The sequence below is a fragment of the Neophocaena asiaeorientalis genome, unplaced genomic scaffold, assembly GCF_003031525.2.
Source record: "Neophocaena asiaeorientalis asiaeorientalis breed wild unplaced genomic scaffold, Neophocaena_asiaeorientalis_V1.1 scaffold171, whole genome shotgun sequence".
Taxonomy (NCBI): Eukaryota; Metazoa; Chordata; class Mammalia; order Artiodactyla; family Phocoenidae; genus Neophocaena; species Neophocaena asiaeorientalis.
In genome coordinates, this window is record NW_020174013.1 from 3,233,865 (window position 1) to 3,251,348 (window position 17,484).

Here is a 17,484-nt window from a genome sequence, read left to right on the forward strand (position 1 = left end):
TAGCTTTAAACTTCAATGAAGATGAAACAGATCTTTTCCAACATTTCAGTCAGTGGCTCTCTTCCTTTTGAGTGAATAAAGATCCTCAATCAGAAGTTAGTGGGTACATTCTTATCGCATTCTTAAGTGTCATCAGAGATTATTCTAAGGCGAGTGATACCTGGACCACACTCAGAAACACTGATTTAAATTCAATGTCGGGCCAGTGGTTTTCATGAAGAGCTGCACACCAAAATCATTTGTACAACTTCATAGAAACATAGATTACTGGGCCTCTCTCTCAAAGACTGATTCCAGGGGTCTGTATAGATAACACACAACCAGTTGTATACATTATCTTCTGGAAATATTTTGAAATGCTTGACAGTTAAACGTGAAAGTTTATTTTTTTTGAGATGTGACCCTTTATATAATTTATAGGACTTGGAAATTAGAAAAAACAGTGGCCTAGAAAAAGGATCAACAACCTTGTCAATAAATGCCCAGGACAGAATACTGATTTCTTGAAAATCTTTTCCATGAGTCTGTTTTTCAATAAACTGATGATAATGTTATACTGATAAAGATGTGTTTTTAAAACAGTCATTATTCAGTTATTAATGCTAAGATTAGTCAGAATGTATTTGAGCAGAGTGATAAATGTACACAACTGCTATGATTATTAACAACTGTATGATTTAGAAGTCACATTTTTAGATAAGGAAACTGTTCTGGAGTTAATTATCCAAGGTCCTAACAACAGGCAGGAGCATTAACAAGAGTAGAAATGTCACCTCGTGATCCCCAACCCAGTTCTTCCCACATATAATCTTCCCCCCCTTGCCTCCAGAACTGCATTCTCCCTTCCTTTCTCTAACCCAGGAGTCAGCAAACTCTTTCTATAAAGGGTCAGATGGTAAATGTTTTAGGCTCTGTGGGTAATATAGTTTTTTGGGGAAAACTGTATTTTTTGCAAAAGCAGCTATAGACAACATGCAAACGAATGTGTTCCAATAAAATTCATTTATAAAAACAGGCATTACGCAGGATTGGGCTGAGAAGTGCAGTCTGCCGAGCCCCGCTCTAACCAAAAGATTATGAATGTTTCACCAATTTTCCTGATCAGGAAATTGAAGATTCTACAAAAGATGCCCTTTTCACAAATGTGGGAATATTACCCCTTTATGAAATTGAGGAGACAGACCAAATAAAAAATCAAGATCTGAAAGATCAGAATGGTTACCTAAGGATTTTAGAATAATTAAAAAAACTTTTTCTACTTAATATGTTTTAGTCTCACTATATACAGATTAAGCCAGATGACAAGCTACTATACAACAGCATGTTAAAAAACATGTTTATTTTACACTATGTACAATCAGGAACATATTTAAAAGCACTGTCAATTAAAATAAATGAAGAACATAAATCACAATTTAGTTTGTTCTTTGTGTATATATTCACATTAAAATATAAAGAACATATAGCAAAAAAGAGCCAAAGTGTGCATTTTTCTAAAACTTGGTATATACATATTCCACTGGAAAAAAGCAATCAAAAATGACTTTAACCAAAACTAAGTTCCTGTGATGTGTAGTAACCATTATACTGTTTATATGAGGTAGTAACTAAATTATTTTGGCCAAGTGTTAATACTCTAAATCAAAAGAAACATGAAAATGATCATAAAATAAGGCCAACAAAAGTAAAAATTCCACTAGAAATTTGAACCATTTCGCTCTATGGAATGTTACAGTTCTTCAAAGTGATGATAAGAAACGTTTAGTGTGGACTCTTTGATAATGCTAACTTATACTTTGTGCATACTGTAATTCAGACAACTGCAGTGCTATGTCACGGTACCGCTATTCTGTGATTCAAAAATTTTTTCGAAGGTATTGTTTTTAAGCACAGACAAGCAATCTTACAGGATTCTGCTGAAATATAAAAAGACCAGTTACTACAACAGGGGGTTAATTGGTTTGTTTCACATAGAAAACAATCCAAATACATTTTAAAAAGATGCTGGGGAGCCAAATGCATATTGACGATGTCACAGCTTACTTTTGTGACTTAATACATCACATATCAATACTTTGTGCAAATATAAACACACCAGTGTACTTGCATTAAAATTAAAAACAAGATTATAAAATGATTACAGCCTCCATTGCAATTTTAAAAGTTACAAGATTTATCTTCATATTACTAAATTACATATAATAAAAATACAATAGTGTTAAATGTACGGTTTCATTGCCAGCATCCCATTTTGTAATATAGCCGCACCCAAGAATATACTAAAGGATTCTTAAAATATTAATCCCAATTGCATTTTCATCAACATTTACATCTGTACAGAGAAGACACTTAACTTGTACATCTCATAAAATACATTATCTACATAAATTCTTAGTGTATGTCTTCAGCAATATGAAGTTTCACAGAAAAATACTGCCTATATGTACAAAGATTACATAACAGTGAATTAAGCACTTGTGTGGTTTCAATATGCTAAATATATCCATACCACTTAAAACAAAACATTTCCCCATCTTGTCTCATGCCACAATAAATTACAAGCAACTGAAGCCAGGTAACTGCAGCTTTTGTACAGCTTCGAGCATCCGTTAATGTTGCAGTGGTAGTGTTCTTTCTCTCGAGAGCTAACTGTCGAAGCACAGCATTTCTCAGTAACTGTTTTCATGACCTGCGAGGATGTATAAATTGCTATTTGCCGTGGGGTTATCGGTTGGCCTACTTTCCAAAACCACGACCCTAAAATAACAAACAAACAAAAAACATACAAAAAAACAAAGTTATTCTTGAAAACTAACGTTAGCAGAAAATTCTTCCACTGCTTCTTCATTGTATGCCTCTAATAAATGCTCCTTATCTGCTATGTAGGCCGAAACCATTTGCAAATCACTATGATTGAAGAGTCAGTTCCAGCTCTGGGAAGTACACCTTTGTTGCCCACCACCTCCCACCTCTAAGCCAGTGCTGTCCTAAGAGTCAGAGGGGTAAAACCTATTCTAGGAATAAGTTGGGGGAACTTAATTCTTATCATGAATTCTGAAACAATCTGTAGTTCAAGAATCAGAAAGTAAATCAGAATAGAACTTCAAATCCTATTGGTACTAAAACTGAAAACTTTTCTGTTTGCTAGCATATGGTATCTCCTCTTTCTTGTCCTGTAAATCATACTTTAGATATTATGTTTAATGCAAAAGTAGTACTGACAGATCTATACATTCTTTTTTTGTGTGTGTGTGTTTTGTTTTTTTTTTTTTTAAACATCTTTATTGGGGTATAATTGCTTTACAATGGTGTGTTAGTTTCTGCTTTGTAACAAAGTGAATCAGTTATACATATACATATGTTCCCATATGCCTTCCCGATCTATACATTCTTGGTAACTGGAAGATCAGGCACATTCTCAAAGGTTTCATAACTTTCTGACCTGTGAATTCTTATATTATGAAAAATATAATGTTGAATATATTACTGTAGAAATTTCAATTCTCTTAAAAAAGAAACCAGTTTCATGTTGGATTTATAAAACATGTTTAGAACTATGTATTTAATACAACTCCTTTTCATACCTGTCAGATCCAAGCAGTCTGAAAATTCTCGTGCTATCTGAAATTTCTTGTGTTACCTGTTCAATTAAAATATCAATTTAATTTCTGAAATGAAAGGCACAAAATTTTATATGGACATTTAATTTATAACTCTATAGAAGAGAAGCATAAGTCCTAAGATGGAAATAGATCCCTGTATGACTGTTAACTTGTTAAATCAGCACATAAGTGCATCCATTTGTTAGTCCAGGAAAAATCTGGCTAATTTTGAATTAATCATAAAACATGAGAGTAGTACACCATTTGCTGGCATACAGACTGCAACGGAAAAAGTTAAAAGCAAAGCATCTAGTCCGTTTTATTTATCAGAAACCTCCTGTCAGTCACCTTAATGCTAGTAGCAAGACTCTTGCAGTAGTAAGCCACTTAGGTCTGGTCCTTTCACTTAAAAGGCTGCAGTGTGGTATGATGGGACAAACTCACGATTCCAGCTTAAATCCCAGTTCTCCCACTTACTAGCTATGACAATTGCACAAGGTATGTAATTTGTTGGAAACGGTTTTACCTTCTGCAAAATGGGATAGACAGTGTTTACTTTGCAGTGGTATCTTGCAGTATTCTTGTAAGTATTAATGGGTATAATGCCTAGCTAAGGAAATGCTCAGCAGATAACAATTCTCTTTCCCATTTCTTTCCAAGTCTCCTGAAATAATATTTTCTAATGGCATATGTCCTTAAAGAAGTCCTCAGTGTGACCATTCCCAGTTGGGGAGTTAAGACTAAGGCTACAGGAGAAAGAGAAACCCATTGTTTATTGCTTACTGAAAGCAAAACATTCCCAATTATAATGGCAGTACCTTCTCCCCAAAATTTGGCAGGCTGAAAAAACAATTTAATTTTGAAACTGAAATTATTCTGGAAAGAGCAGTCAGTGATTCTTGACTTCTTTTGTAACTTAGCACACCTGAAGGATACAACATGCTCACTTCAGTAGTAACGGTTTATCATCATGATCTTCAAAGTATTCAGTATTTTGGGATTTGCCTACTTGAAGGACATAGCATTTTGGGAGAGGTTGTATTTAGTAAGGGCTGCTTATGTAGTGTGAAAAAGCCCCTCAGGTGATTGTTTGAGCAAACTATCTTTTTTAAACCATTCTCTTGTATCCTATGATGGCTTTCCTTCTCTGCCTGGTGTTTATTAGCTGTTGACTATTCGTATCTCCAGGCTCCATTCCCTCAGGTGATTAAAAAAAAAAAAAATCTTCCTGAGGTGAGCCCTCTTGCGGGAATTAATCCTAGAAACACACTGGCAGGGGACTTCCCTGGCGGTCCAGTGGTTAAAGACTTCGCCTTCCAACGCAGGGGGTACAGGTTCGATCCCTGGTTGGGGAGCTAAGATCTCACATGCCTTGTGGCCAAAAAACCGAAACAAAACGGAAGCAATGTTGTAACAAATTCAATAAAGACTTTAAAAGTGGTCCACATTAAAACATAAAAAAATCTTAAAAAAAAGAAACATACTGGCATCCACCTTTCTTGAATACTTACCATAGGCCAGGCATTGTGCCAAGCACATCACATACTTCCTTTTGTTTAATCTTAGCAACCCTATGAAATAAGTACTATGCTGTTATCCTCAATTCACAGATGAAAAAATACAGGCAAAGAGAAGTTAAGTGATATGTCAAGGTCACACAGTTACTGAACAGGAGAGTTGAGACTGAACCCGGGTGTCTCCTCAGGAACCCACACTCATGATCATTCTGCTATACTGTTTACTGGTTAGAAGAAATGCTGATCTTAACTACCGACAGTTTAAAACACAAATGAACTATTTTCTTGCTTGAGGCACCTAATGTTTTCCCTTCCCGCCAACGCTCAAGTAAAAGTTACTAATGAGACTGGCTTGGGGTTATTGAAATAACTTAGGATGATTTTACTTGCCTGTAATATTCTAGGGGGCAAGTACCAAGTCTTGTTCATGCTTATAACCCCAGCACTTTCTGGCATAAATGATGAACTGAATTAAACACGTCATATGACTTGGAGTTCAATTATTCCTGGAGTTAAATTAAGGTAGGAAGGACTAAGGAGATAAGAATACCAGAAATAGGCAAGGTGGCTTCAAGAGAAATGTGGAACCCTTTACTTATCGTCTGCATTGGTCATTATTTCTGAAATACAAAGTAGAAAAGGTGCTTCAAGACAGAGAGAGCCTCCATCAGTACTCTTGTTCCAGGTGACAGCCTGGGAAAGTTGAAAGAAAATCAGAGTTGGCTCACTGTTAGTAGTATTTAGGAAGTTCTTGTTCTGAATATAAGGGTGATTATCTGGAAGCACATAAAATATGCACTGAAACTGTTTGACTGAATGGACAGAGAGAGGTTGCTATAAAGTATGCGCCATTAATTTTATCACTAGATTGAATACAGAAAATATCAATAAAATTAGCAAATCAAGTATTCCTTGCATCAATTAGGAATTTTCCAAAGTTAAAGAATATTGTGTGATGTAGAATTTGATAATGCTTCATGACTATTTAATGGACATAATTTTTTAAAAGATTACTTACCTCATTAGATCTAAAACTTCTACCTTGCATTCCATGTTTCCAGAAAGCTAGCACACTGTCCTGCAGGCAAACTAGCAGGCAAGAACAGCTCAGTTACTGTTAATAGTACAAGAGTTCAACTGATAAGCATTATTTCATCCCTCTTTCTACCTTGCATAACAATATTTCAATTAATAACTAGTGTTAGTCATTCCATATTTATAATGGCATCTTTACCATACTGCCTAGAACTACACAGTATATACTATATAGCATAAATACTATACAGACCTTACTCATCTTTTTGATAAGAAAAAGAAAATTCACTGAAAATATTTTTTGCTATAGAAATTTTTGTTTTGATAAAATATTTTAAACATATAGAAAAATATGAGAATAGCCTAAAAACACATGTATCCACCATTTAACTCTCAAATGCTAACATTTTGCCATATTTGCTTTTTGTTTTAAATAAAAATGAATACAGCCAGCATCCCTATAAACTCTTACTCTAGTTGTATTCTAACCTTTCCTTCCTCCCTGAGATAACCACTGTTATGTACTTGGTATTTGTTGTTCTCATGCATGTTTTTACTATTACAACACAGTAAGTTCACATTATCAGTGTAAACTTTATATTGGATGTTTCCAACTTTCATACATTTAGTATGATGAACCAAATGATGTTTCTAATTTTTTTGTTACAAAAATGCTGCAATAAACATTCTTGTACCTCTTCTTAAATACATGTACAAAATTTTCTCTGGGGTAGACACCTAGAAATAGAATTACTGGGATACAGGCATATGTGCCTTCTAAAAATTCTAGTTTTGCTTTTTGTATTTACATACTTAACATATATTTTTGTGTGTATTCAGTGAGGAAAAAGTCTGATTTTGTTTCCTGCAGATAACCAATTGTACTAGCATCATTTGTTGAACAGGACCTCACTTCCCCACTGACATCTGATGTAAATTTCCAATTACACGTAGGTCTATTTCTGAGCCTCTTCTATTTATCCCTGTGTTGATCCCACACTGTCTTAATCACTATGGATTTATAGTAAGTTTCAATATCAAGTAGGGCAAGTATTCATCAAAATGTATTTTACTGTTCTTGGCCTTTAGCTTTTCCATATGAATTTTAAGATCAGCTTATCAAGTGGCAGAAAATACCTTACTGGGATTTTTATTGCAAATGCACTGAATGTGTGGATTAATTTGTGAAGAACTGACATCTTTCCCATATTCAGTGTTTCTATCCATGGACGCGGTGTGGTTCATTTGTTTAAATCTTCTTTTATACTTTTAAACAATAATTTGGAATTTCCTAGATGATGGTCTTAAATATGTTTGATTACATGTCTTACTGGCATATCAGAAAGCTATCCACCTGTGTTACTCATATCTAGCAACTCTGAATTTTCTTATTGGTTCTAACAGTTTAGAGTTGTATATTCTAGTAGATATTCATACCATCAGCAAAAAAAGGACTTTTTACTTATATCTTTCTAATCCTCATAGTTCCCTTTTCATAGTCCAATGAGACTATGTTGAAATGTGATGATAGCAAACATCCTTATCTCATTCTCCAACTTAATGGGAATTAGTTTAACCATTAAACACAATACTTTTAATAGGCTTTGCTAGATGAAGGACATTTCCTTCTACTCCTAATTTCTAAAAAGTTGTTTTTTTAAAAAAAAATCATGAATGACAGATTTTACTGAATGCTTTTTGTGCATCTACTGAAGAGTTACATAACTTTTTGCTTTTAATCTTTAATGTGCTATATTACATAAATAAATTTTCTGGTGTTGAACCAGCTTTGCTTTTCTGAGGTAAAGTCTACTATTTGATGATATGGAATTCTATTTGCTAGTATTTTATACAGATTTTCCAAAATCTATTTTCATGAGATTGGGTAATTTTGTTTTCTGTATAATTTAACTGATTTTAGTATCAATAGTGTTAAACACTGATTTATTCTGCATTCCTTCTTTGTCTACAATCTGAAGCAGTCTGTAGAGCACAGGAACGATTCCTTCTTTCAATGGTGGATAAAAAACCCCTATAAAACCACGAGGCCTTATGTGGGGAGAGTCTTCATTAGTAGGCACCTCAAACCACAAGCCTGGCTCTGCTTCTCCATCTCCTGTGGGACACTGCTAGTCTTCTTTACCACTCAGGAGTGCATACTAGTTTGAGTTTCCGTTCTTTGTCTTCTTTATTGAGCTAGCTATGTGTTTTTAAATATGGATTCCATTTGAACATCTTGAGCAGATGTCCGTCAAAACTGCCTTGTTATTATCATCAGTGTTTGCTTGTTGGGAGAGAGGCATTCTAACTGGGAGAAAGAATAAAAGTAGGACTAAGAATAAGACAAATGAACTATCTGCCCTCGGCCCTACCGTCCGCCAATGCATATACATGCAAGTATCTTTACTGATAAAGGACACCAGAAAAACTGTGTATGATCATTTCACCTTACTTTTCCTGAATGTAATCATTTTAGAATACTGATTGTGTAAGAAATCCGTTTTCAGAAAAAACTCATCAAGCAAAATGTAAAAACGGCAAGAAGGAAATTCCACATACTTATGGATCTCTCTGATCAGGAGCTACAACAGCAAAAATACAACAGACTATACTGAGTACTAAATTTTAAAGTACTTATAGGGGAACTGTGCAGGAGTCTGGAGAAAATGGAAATTCACAACTAGGTTATGAATAATGATATTTAATTATTTATTTTGAAAATGCCAAATCTGTAGGGAAAATAACATTATTTACAGATTATGTCACGGTTGTTAAACTATTTTAGAGAATATGTAAAAGCAAAGACTGATATTCACCTCATATTCATTATATCCTACAATTTAAAAGAATGAGTGAGCCCTTAGTAATATATTTTTATAATTTCAATTAATTATTAGACAAATTATTTTAAGCAGTTCATAATGCAATCAAACAAGAAACACAAAACTCTGGCTTACCTATTGATTCAATCTGGAAATCAAAGGTGAGTTCTGATGATAGTTTTCTGCTAGATTTTAATCTTCCTTGCAGATTTACTATTTTTATACAACCTAGAAAGAAAAAAAGTCACTCAGAAACTAAGATAGAAAAAACTCATTAAGATAAGATATTCATAAATAAAAACTTACAGTCCAAGCATACAAGAATGGTATCTCTCTCCAGCTGGGTTACATGAGTAACACTTGTCTGTGGGGTATCTACAACACAAAAAACTCGATAAAACTTACAGAAAACAGTAATATTTAAAGCAGAGACATTAAAAAAAGAAGAATTCTGAACATCACGGAATTTGAAATGGATATATATTTTTAACTATACATATGTAGTGGTTAAGCCAGGCGGCTTGGATTCAAAATTTGATGCAAGAGCTAAACTAAGTGAGTGCTTAATGGAGGGTTAGCTATTGTCATTACTATTGGTGATGCCACTGTTTTATTCATCTGTGAAATTAGGAGTCTAATCTTCTATATTATGGCAATGATTAATTTCTGATTTTAAGCTTAGAAGGCCAGGGGCTGTGCTGTGTACATACTTCTCAATATTTGTTGAATGAATGAATCAGAGTCAAACAAATAACTTCAGGTCCAAATGAGTTAAGAAGAAAACTGAAGTATTTTGAGAAGTATGAAGCACCATAAAAATGCATAGAGGCCCTATTTTTATAATAATGATTAAAGAAAGTTTTCACAAACTGAAAATGTTTAAATGACACAGTTTTCCAGGAAGCAACAAGTAGGATATCCCAAGCTTTGTATGAACATCAAAACTGAAACTGCTAAACTATAGGCCTTTGTTTCTGGAGAGTGGGTCTGATCCAAAGTCTAGCTTGCCTGTTTTCTACTTCCTACAGTATTTAGAATCTTAATAAATCCATGGATGGCTGTATTTCAGACCTTCACACGTATTTTAGACCTGGTACTTCTGTAACTAACCAGGGTTGGAAGGATATGGAATAGGCCTCCTGTACATCAGGTCAACGAGATCTTTGTGACTCTTACACACTTGGTGAAAATTAGTCAAGAAGAAGCCAGTCTAGCATTACTAGATAGAAAGCCAGGAAAATGAGATTTACAAATTGCTTATAACAATTAGTTCCCGAACACTGGAATCCTTTGGAGATCTGCTGACACCCAGCTGCTGGCCCCAGATATTCTTTTATTTAATCGAGGGTGTGACTTGAGGTATCAAGAGTGTTAAAAGCTTCTCAGGTGGATTCTAATGTGCAGCAGAGCTTAGGAAGCCACTAGCTTCTAATTTCAGCTGATACAAAATCCTAAACATACTTTCTGTCTCTTACTCTGTCTCATCATCTCAAAACCAGAGATGAATTATATTTGTCATGTTTAACTTCTAATAAAGGGATTTCATTATGGTAAGAGAAGTAATCAAAAGTTCCTGGGAAGGAAGGGACAAAATTCTTTTGTCAGGAAATGAGGCCCTTCATTCAACAATTAGTAGAAAAGGATTTAAAATTAAAATGCTTGGGAGAACTAAGACAACTGAAATTCACTAAATAAAATATTAATCAACCAACAATCCCTTCTTGTTAAATAGGGAGGAAGAGATTAGAAAGCAGGAGTTCACCCCGTGTCTCAAAGGGAAGATGGGCCTCTAAAGAGAGAATTTAAGAGAGAACTTAGGGGCACCAAAGAGAAGCCACAATAATGTTGTCAAGGGCTGGCCATGTTTTCTTTCAGTAATGTGTCCTCAAAGGAAAGCTGTTTCAAGTCCCCTGGGATTCAGCAAGCCATGAAATTGTCTTTAGACTTTTGTGAACGTCTGTGATCATTTTTTTTCAATGACAAAAAAACTGTCTCAATTCTTTTCCTTTTGTGAACACTCTTTCAGGCTTCCAACAAACTCCTGACTAATCAATATTTATTGGCAAATTGGTTCTTTAACATTTCCCTTAGTTGCCAAAGACTCTGAACAAAGGGCCTTTGCAAGATCTTTAAAAATAACCTTTGCCTAATGAAAGATATAGTAAATTTATTACTTAATAATTCATTAAAAATCACAAACCTGATTCTGTAAACCATGAAGAGGTAGAATTTGGATTGACAGTTTCAAATCGAACCACCTGGTTGAAGTCTCTCCCTTTACTGACACCAACGCAAACTAAAGGGTACTCCTGTTCAGGAACGACCAGCATTTCAAACATTCTAAGTGGACACGGTATAGGAAAATCTATGTGCTAGAAAAAACCAAAATATATTAAACAAAGGAAAACAAAAGCAAAAAAAATTTCATGAGAACACTAATAAGAATTTTTAGTTTTATGAGAATATATAAAATAGTACTTTCTACTATAAAGATTGCTTCTTCGCACAGAAACTCAGGTATGCAGAAAATCTAAATTAGAAAGTATCTTTATAAAGAATTTAGGTTAAGCACTGTAAAATATTTTTAAGTTAAAAACCACACATTTTTAGCATATTGGGGTGAAACAGACTTAAAAATCACCTGTCCAACCCTCTTTTTTCAGAGTTGGAAACTAAGACCCAGCAACTGGGTGGCTGGCCCAGGGTCCCCCCTGCCCCCCACCCTGTGTGGCAGTCTCCTCTCTCCTAATCCCAGGCTGCTTCAGTATTACTCCTCTGCCTTCTTAACCAGCTGAGCAAACATGGATGAGAAAACTGAAATGCTAATGAGCAAGAGACAGTCCCCTTAGAAGTGTGGACAGAAAAAAAACAACAACCACAAATAAGAGAAATTTAGCCCTGTATTTCAAGTGATTCTATTTAATAAATTAACTTAGTTAAAATGCAACCCACTTTAATTTTACATAAGTTTAAAATTATTTTTATTTTGCCACAAAGAGACTAAATTCACACTCTGAAAGTTTGGAAAAATAGAGGAAAACATTAACTTCATTAGTAATCAGGGAATAAAACCAAGATAACCATACACATCCGCCAGAAGAACGACAATAATAAGGGTTACTCAGAGAAGAGCAAACAAATGCTCCTAACGCTGATGGTGGGAGTATAAACTGGTGTGACCACAATGGTTAATTACAATACCTATTAATGCTGCAAGATACACATCTCAGAACCCAGCAATAACACTCTTAGTTATACACTCTAGAGAACATGACTACATGCACCCACAGGAGACATGCAAAAATATGCACAAGCTGCATTGCTCAGAATAACAAAAACTGGAAGTAACCCAAATGCCTATCAATGGTAGAATGGATAAAATGATGACACATTCACACAATGGGATATTAGACCACAATGAAAATGAACAAACTATGGCTATATCCAACAACTACACAAATATAATGCTGCACAGAAGTAAGACCCAAATGAATGTATACTTTATGATTCTACTTGTATACAGTTGAAATATCAGGTAAAATTAATGCTAATGTTTAGAAGTGCATGCTTACATGCAAACAAGGCAGCTGTTTTGTAGGGGGTGCCATGGGGAGGTCTGAGGTGCTAGCAACGTTCTTCTTCACGATAAAAAGGTTTTTAAAAAATATATTGGTCTTAACACATATTTTATTAAGTCTACTCTTAATATATTTTATATTTTTGTTGCTCTTATAAATGGGCCGTGTTTCCATTATACTTCCCAAAGGGCTATTGTTAGTATCTCTAAAAACTACTGAAACTGATTTATTTTTTACTCTGGTAACTCACTGTAAATTCTAAAGAAAATAAATGATAGAGAAAATAAACAGGTGAAATGGGGCTCCCATAACTACTAGTCTTAAAGTGTCAGAAGATGCAGTGTGGTCCTCATGGCTGGAACGTGAAGCTCTGTGCACACCTGTTGTTCCCACATTCTTCCTTCCCTGTGAATGCCCAAGTGCCCCCATCCCAGAGGTCTAGACACTCCTTCACGAACACTCTCCAAACACCCTCTCTGGGAGCATTCCCACCTGGGGATATGCTATGGATAAAATCTGTCCTATTTTTAATAAGGTAAAACATTTAAAAAAATTCTCTTTGAAATGTGGAAAGAGCAGTAAGACAGGAAGAAAACAAATGCTTCTGTATTTTTTCCTCAGTAAATATGAAAACCAACACATTGTGAATACTTCTACTTAGCTTCGAACAATAACTAAACAATATGTATAAGTCATTAACAGAAGAGGATTCCCATATAACAGTTTAAAATCCAGTCGCTACTGGTGATGGTCCTTGAGGGCAGTGACTCCACGTCTTACTCTTTATCTCTCTAGTTAAACAACACTCTGCCTGATTCGTAATAAGTACATGAATGTCTGCTTCAATTTATAACTTTTATTTATATTGAAAATGTAGTCTACAGAAGCAAAAACTTATTCAGAAATCTCATGAGGAGGAAGTATATGGAAAGCATAAGAATGTTTTTGAACATATCTGGTAAGAGTTGTAGTATAGAAAACATCAAAAATACTAATTGAGATAATGCCAAACATAGAAACAAAATATACATATAGAAATCTTGAAGAAGAGACACAGAGAAAGAACTGGGTTAAGATGAAGGGAAATACATAGGGGCGTGTAGCTCAGGGAGTTTAAGTAAAGTGGGAAGAGCAAGAAGTCGTGAAGGAAGCCTGCAAGTAGAACTGTACTGTAAGTCTAACATCCTAGAATACTGGCAACAGGCCTCATCAGTCAGGGGCAGGCTCCCTGGTACCATCTATCCGGAAAAGAGAAAACATGGATGGATAATTTTTAAGCTTTCCATGTCTTCAAAGTATATTTTCTCTCTTGCATGCTCTTAATACATAAAATTCCTTTAACAGAGAAAAGGGTCTTTCATTATGTATTAGGATAAATAGTTTAACATATCAGGTAACACATAAAATTCATTCATACTAAGGTTTAATCAGACTATTAGTATCCATGAACAACTGATGTAATGAAACTGTTTTCATTCTGATAGATGTTAGGAATGAAAGGAATAGGAAGGACATACTAAAAGAGACTAAGGAGGAAGACAGGGAAGGAAAGGGCTGTAGAAAAATAACTACATACACTTTACCACTCCATCTAGGATACGCCATGCTTTTTGTCAAACAGGCAAGAACAAAGAGGAACTGAGAACAAAACCATGTGGCCAGAAATGGGCTGGGTTCAGAAGCTCTGCTCTGGATAATTTATAAGGCTATTTTCCCTTTCAGTTTTTGGTTTAAAGAATTTTTGTTTCAGTGAATTTATTTGTGGAAATATTACCTCAATGGGTTGTAAATTCTTGAAACTCTTTTTTTCATTTCTTTAGCCCTAGTTAATTTTGAGGTTAATAAATAATGATGTGAAAATTAAAGCTAGGTTCCCCAGTCACTCATAAAATTTTACATAACAGAAGCCAATACTTTAAACATCCTAACTCTATATTATATAATTGAGGAGGAATGCACTCCAATTATATTCCGATCCCAACTTCTATGGAGATATCAAATGCTCATGAAATAAGACTACTTAATCTATATAAAATAGTGAAGAAAATAGCTTAAAAATTCCATTTGGTATTTCCTTGGGGTGACTGAGCCAGCACTTCATACGTTTTAAGTTAGTTTTTCCTCTAAATTTAAGTTATAGCTAAATAATATTAAATGTTTTAAAAAATATTCATTAAAGGGACCTCCCTAGTGGTCCAGTGGTAAGACTCTGCGCTTCCATTGCAGGGGGCGTGGGTTAGATCCCTGGTTACGGAACTAAAATCCCACATGCAGCACAGAGCGGCCAAAAAAATTTTTTTTTTCTTTAAAGGTTCTAGAGAAACTAAGGCACAAAACACCATCCATGGGAAGGACTGGGAAAATTAATACATAGGCATATATCCAAAACAAATAATTTCCCCTTCATTATGGTTATCCCTTGACTTTTTAAGGCCAAATGCCAACCCGCAGGCTGTCCCTCTGCTGTGATAGAACAGGTCAACCAGATAACATATTCAAACAGTATTTCACTGCTCTCTTAGTACCTCCTGTTCTTGACATCAGACTGTGTATGTGATCCAGTATTTCCAGCTCCCATTGCCATATCCCTGAACTATTTATCTAGTCTCTTTCAAAACTTCTATCAGGCCAACTGAGCTTTTTATAATTGGGCAGATTTTCATTACTCTGCCATATAATCCAAAATTATTACATTAAATCTTGAGAATTAACTGGAAAAAAAAGTTTCTGAAAGAACAGGAAAACTGACAAGCTTTTATACTAAAAATGACTTAGGTTGATATTCATGCTTACCTTAATTAACATAAATTTCTGCATTGGTTCAACCCATTCTAATAGAACAATGCTAGTTTGAAGTGCCCCACATAGGTATTTGTGGCCTGTGTAAGGATTTCTCACTGTCAAGGCAAAAAAATATATGTAAGTTTTCTTATAATACAAAAAAGTCCTTACAGTAACAGTTGCATACTTCGAAAACAAACAAAAGTTGACTGCCAGTTCAATTTCTTAATTAGACCGCAGAGTGAAAAAGAAATGCTGTTTCAGGTAGTAGCAGGAAACTCCCTTATCACTTGCAGGATTTTTATTTGTATTCCCAAGTGAAAACGCTGGTCGTTATGGGGCCTGGGGGCGGGAAGAAGAACTTGAGGTCTTGTGGTAGCAGAGAGATTAGCAAGATCCTGAAGAAAGGGTCTAAGTAGGTTTGGGGAGAACTTCCCAAATTGATAGCTGCAGCACATGTAGGGGCAGGTGATTCAGGGTGCTTTTTGGTAGTCACGTTCAGAGGCAGTAATGCCTTGGGCCGCACTACATGAAGACATTAATCAAATCTCAAGATACAGGTTTACAAATAGTAAAACTGAATTGCCTCAGAGTTTTTTAAGGGAGGAAAGGAAACTGTTTTTGGTTTTCCCTAGATGCAAATCAACCAGCTAGTTGTTACGGGCGTTGGGGAGGACTTTCGGCTAGTGGTGTGTGATCAGGGAGACTATAACCTTCACATCACAAGCATAACGTTTCATCTATTAAAGGTATGAGAATAAATAATAAGTATGCTGAGTGAATAAATGTAGCCTCATAAGCCATTACAAAGCAAAATGGTGAATGATCAGTAACAGGCTCCTTAGAGAACAGGATGTGATCAGGACTGTAATAAAGTCATTCTCCATTTATCTAGTCAATAAATTATCTGCAAAACAACTACATGTGCAAGGTACTATATGAACATAGAATGACCAATACATTTATTTTATTTAAAAGGGAAAAATAAACTATTACTGGCAGAACGTCCTGGAGTAGTACTTTTACGCTAGATTTAAAAATGTGCCTCACAGCATCTTCTTACCCACTCTGCAAAGCAGGAGAGCTACATGATTTTGGACAGTTTACTTACCAACACAACACTTCTGACACCACTTGGTTTCAGGGATTTTTGCTGATACAGCAAATTTCCTAAATGGAAATGGAAATGGAAATGAATATATAATACATGTAGGCAAAGTTAGTATATGAAAATATAGTACGGTTACAGTTCAGTGGAGAAAAGATGAGTTGTTTAAAAACTGGTCCTGACATAACAGATCATCTATTAAAAATAAGAATAAATTGGATATCTTTCTAAAGTCCCCCTAATCAATTCCAAATGGATTAAGGATTTAAATATGAAAAACAAAACTATAAAATATTTACATTTTAGAATACGACCTTGGGATTTCTTTTTTTTTTTTAAGTCTTTTTATTGAATTTGTTACAATATTGCTTCTGTTTTATGTTTTGTGTTTTTGGCCGCAAGGCATGTGCTCCCTGACGGGGAATGGAACCCACACCCCTTGCATTGGAAGGCAAAATCTTAACCACTGGACCACCACGGAAGTCCTGGGATTTCTTTTAAAAATGCAAAAATAAATCATACAGGAAAATACTGATAAATTGCTATTTCTTTCACTGCTGTATCCTTAGCACCTCAAACTATGAGTGGCATTCAATTTGTTGAATGAATTTGTTTAAAACATTATTAACTTTGGTTTACCAAAAGACACCACTGAGAAAGTAAAAAGATGAGCCACAAACTGATATAAGAATAGCTCTCTATTCTGACAAAACGATATCAAAAAGTTAATGCATTAACATTTATGTGCCTTACATTCTTTGGGGGCTCTTTACTTTTAAAGCTTGGAGGTCAGTTTCCATGCCGACAGGAATTTAGGATTATCAAGTTAGAAAGCTGAATGGAGTCATACTTTAAGTAGGCAGAAAAATAGCAGCACAAAGTGGCAGCTGGGAGAAAAAGAGGGGCACATAAACTGTACAGGAGGAAAGAAACTTCCTGACTAGTCATAGGAGCAATATCCCTAAGTCCAACTACAGATATTATAATACAAGTGTCATAAATCAAGTTCATAATCATAACTAAGTCACCATGAAAAGATCC

General features: G+C 35.0%; 1 protein-coding gene across 3 annotated transcripts in view; it reads right to left on the reverse strand.

Annotated features, from left to right (window-relative positions):
* Positions 1–1,310: 1,310 nt before the first annotated feature.
* MAP4K3 (mitogen-activated protein kinase kinase kinase kinase 3) overlaps positions 1,311–17,484 on the reverse strand; it is a 127,171-nt gene continuing 110,997 nt past the window's right edge. For all 3 annotated transcript variants that reach the window (XM_024753545.1, XM_024753544.1, XM_024753546.1), the window contains 8 exons: positions 16,447–16,505; positions 15,348–15,451; positions 11,177–11,348; positions 9,283–9,351; positions 9,112–9,204; positions 6,138–6,208; positions 3,585–3,640; positions 1,311–2,757 (listed from right to left, as the gene is read on the reverse strand). In XM_024753545.1, the coding sequence (XP_024609313.1) occupies positions 2,670–2,757; positions 3,585–3,640; positions 6,138–6,208; positions 9,112–9,204; positions 9,283–9,351; positions 11,177–11,348; positions 15,348–15,451; positions 16,447–16,505 (712 nt within the window). In that variant the 3' untranslated portion in view covers positions 1,311–2,669. The remainder of the gene's footprint in view (positions 2,758–3,584; positions 3,641–6,137; positions 6,209–9,111; positions 9,205–9,282; positions 9,352–11,176; positions 11,349–15,347; positions 15,452–16,446; positions 16,506–17,484) is intronic.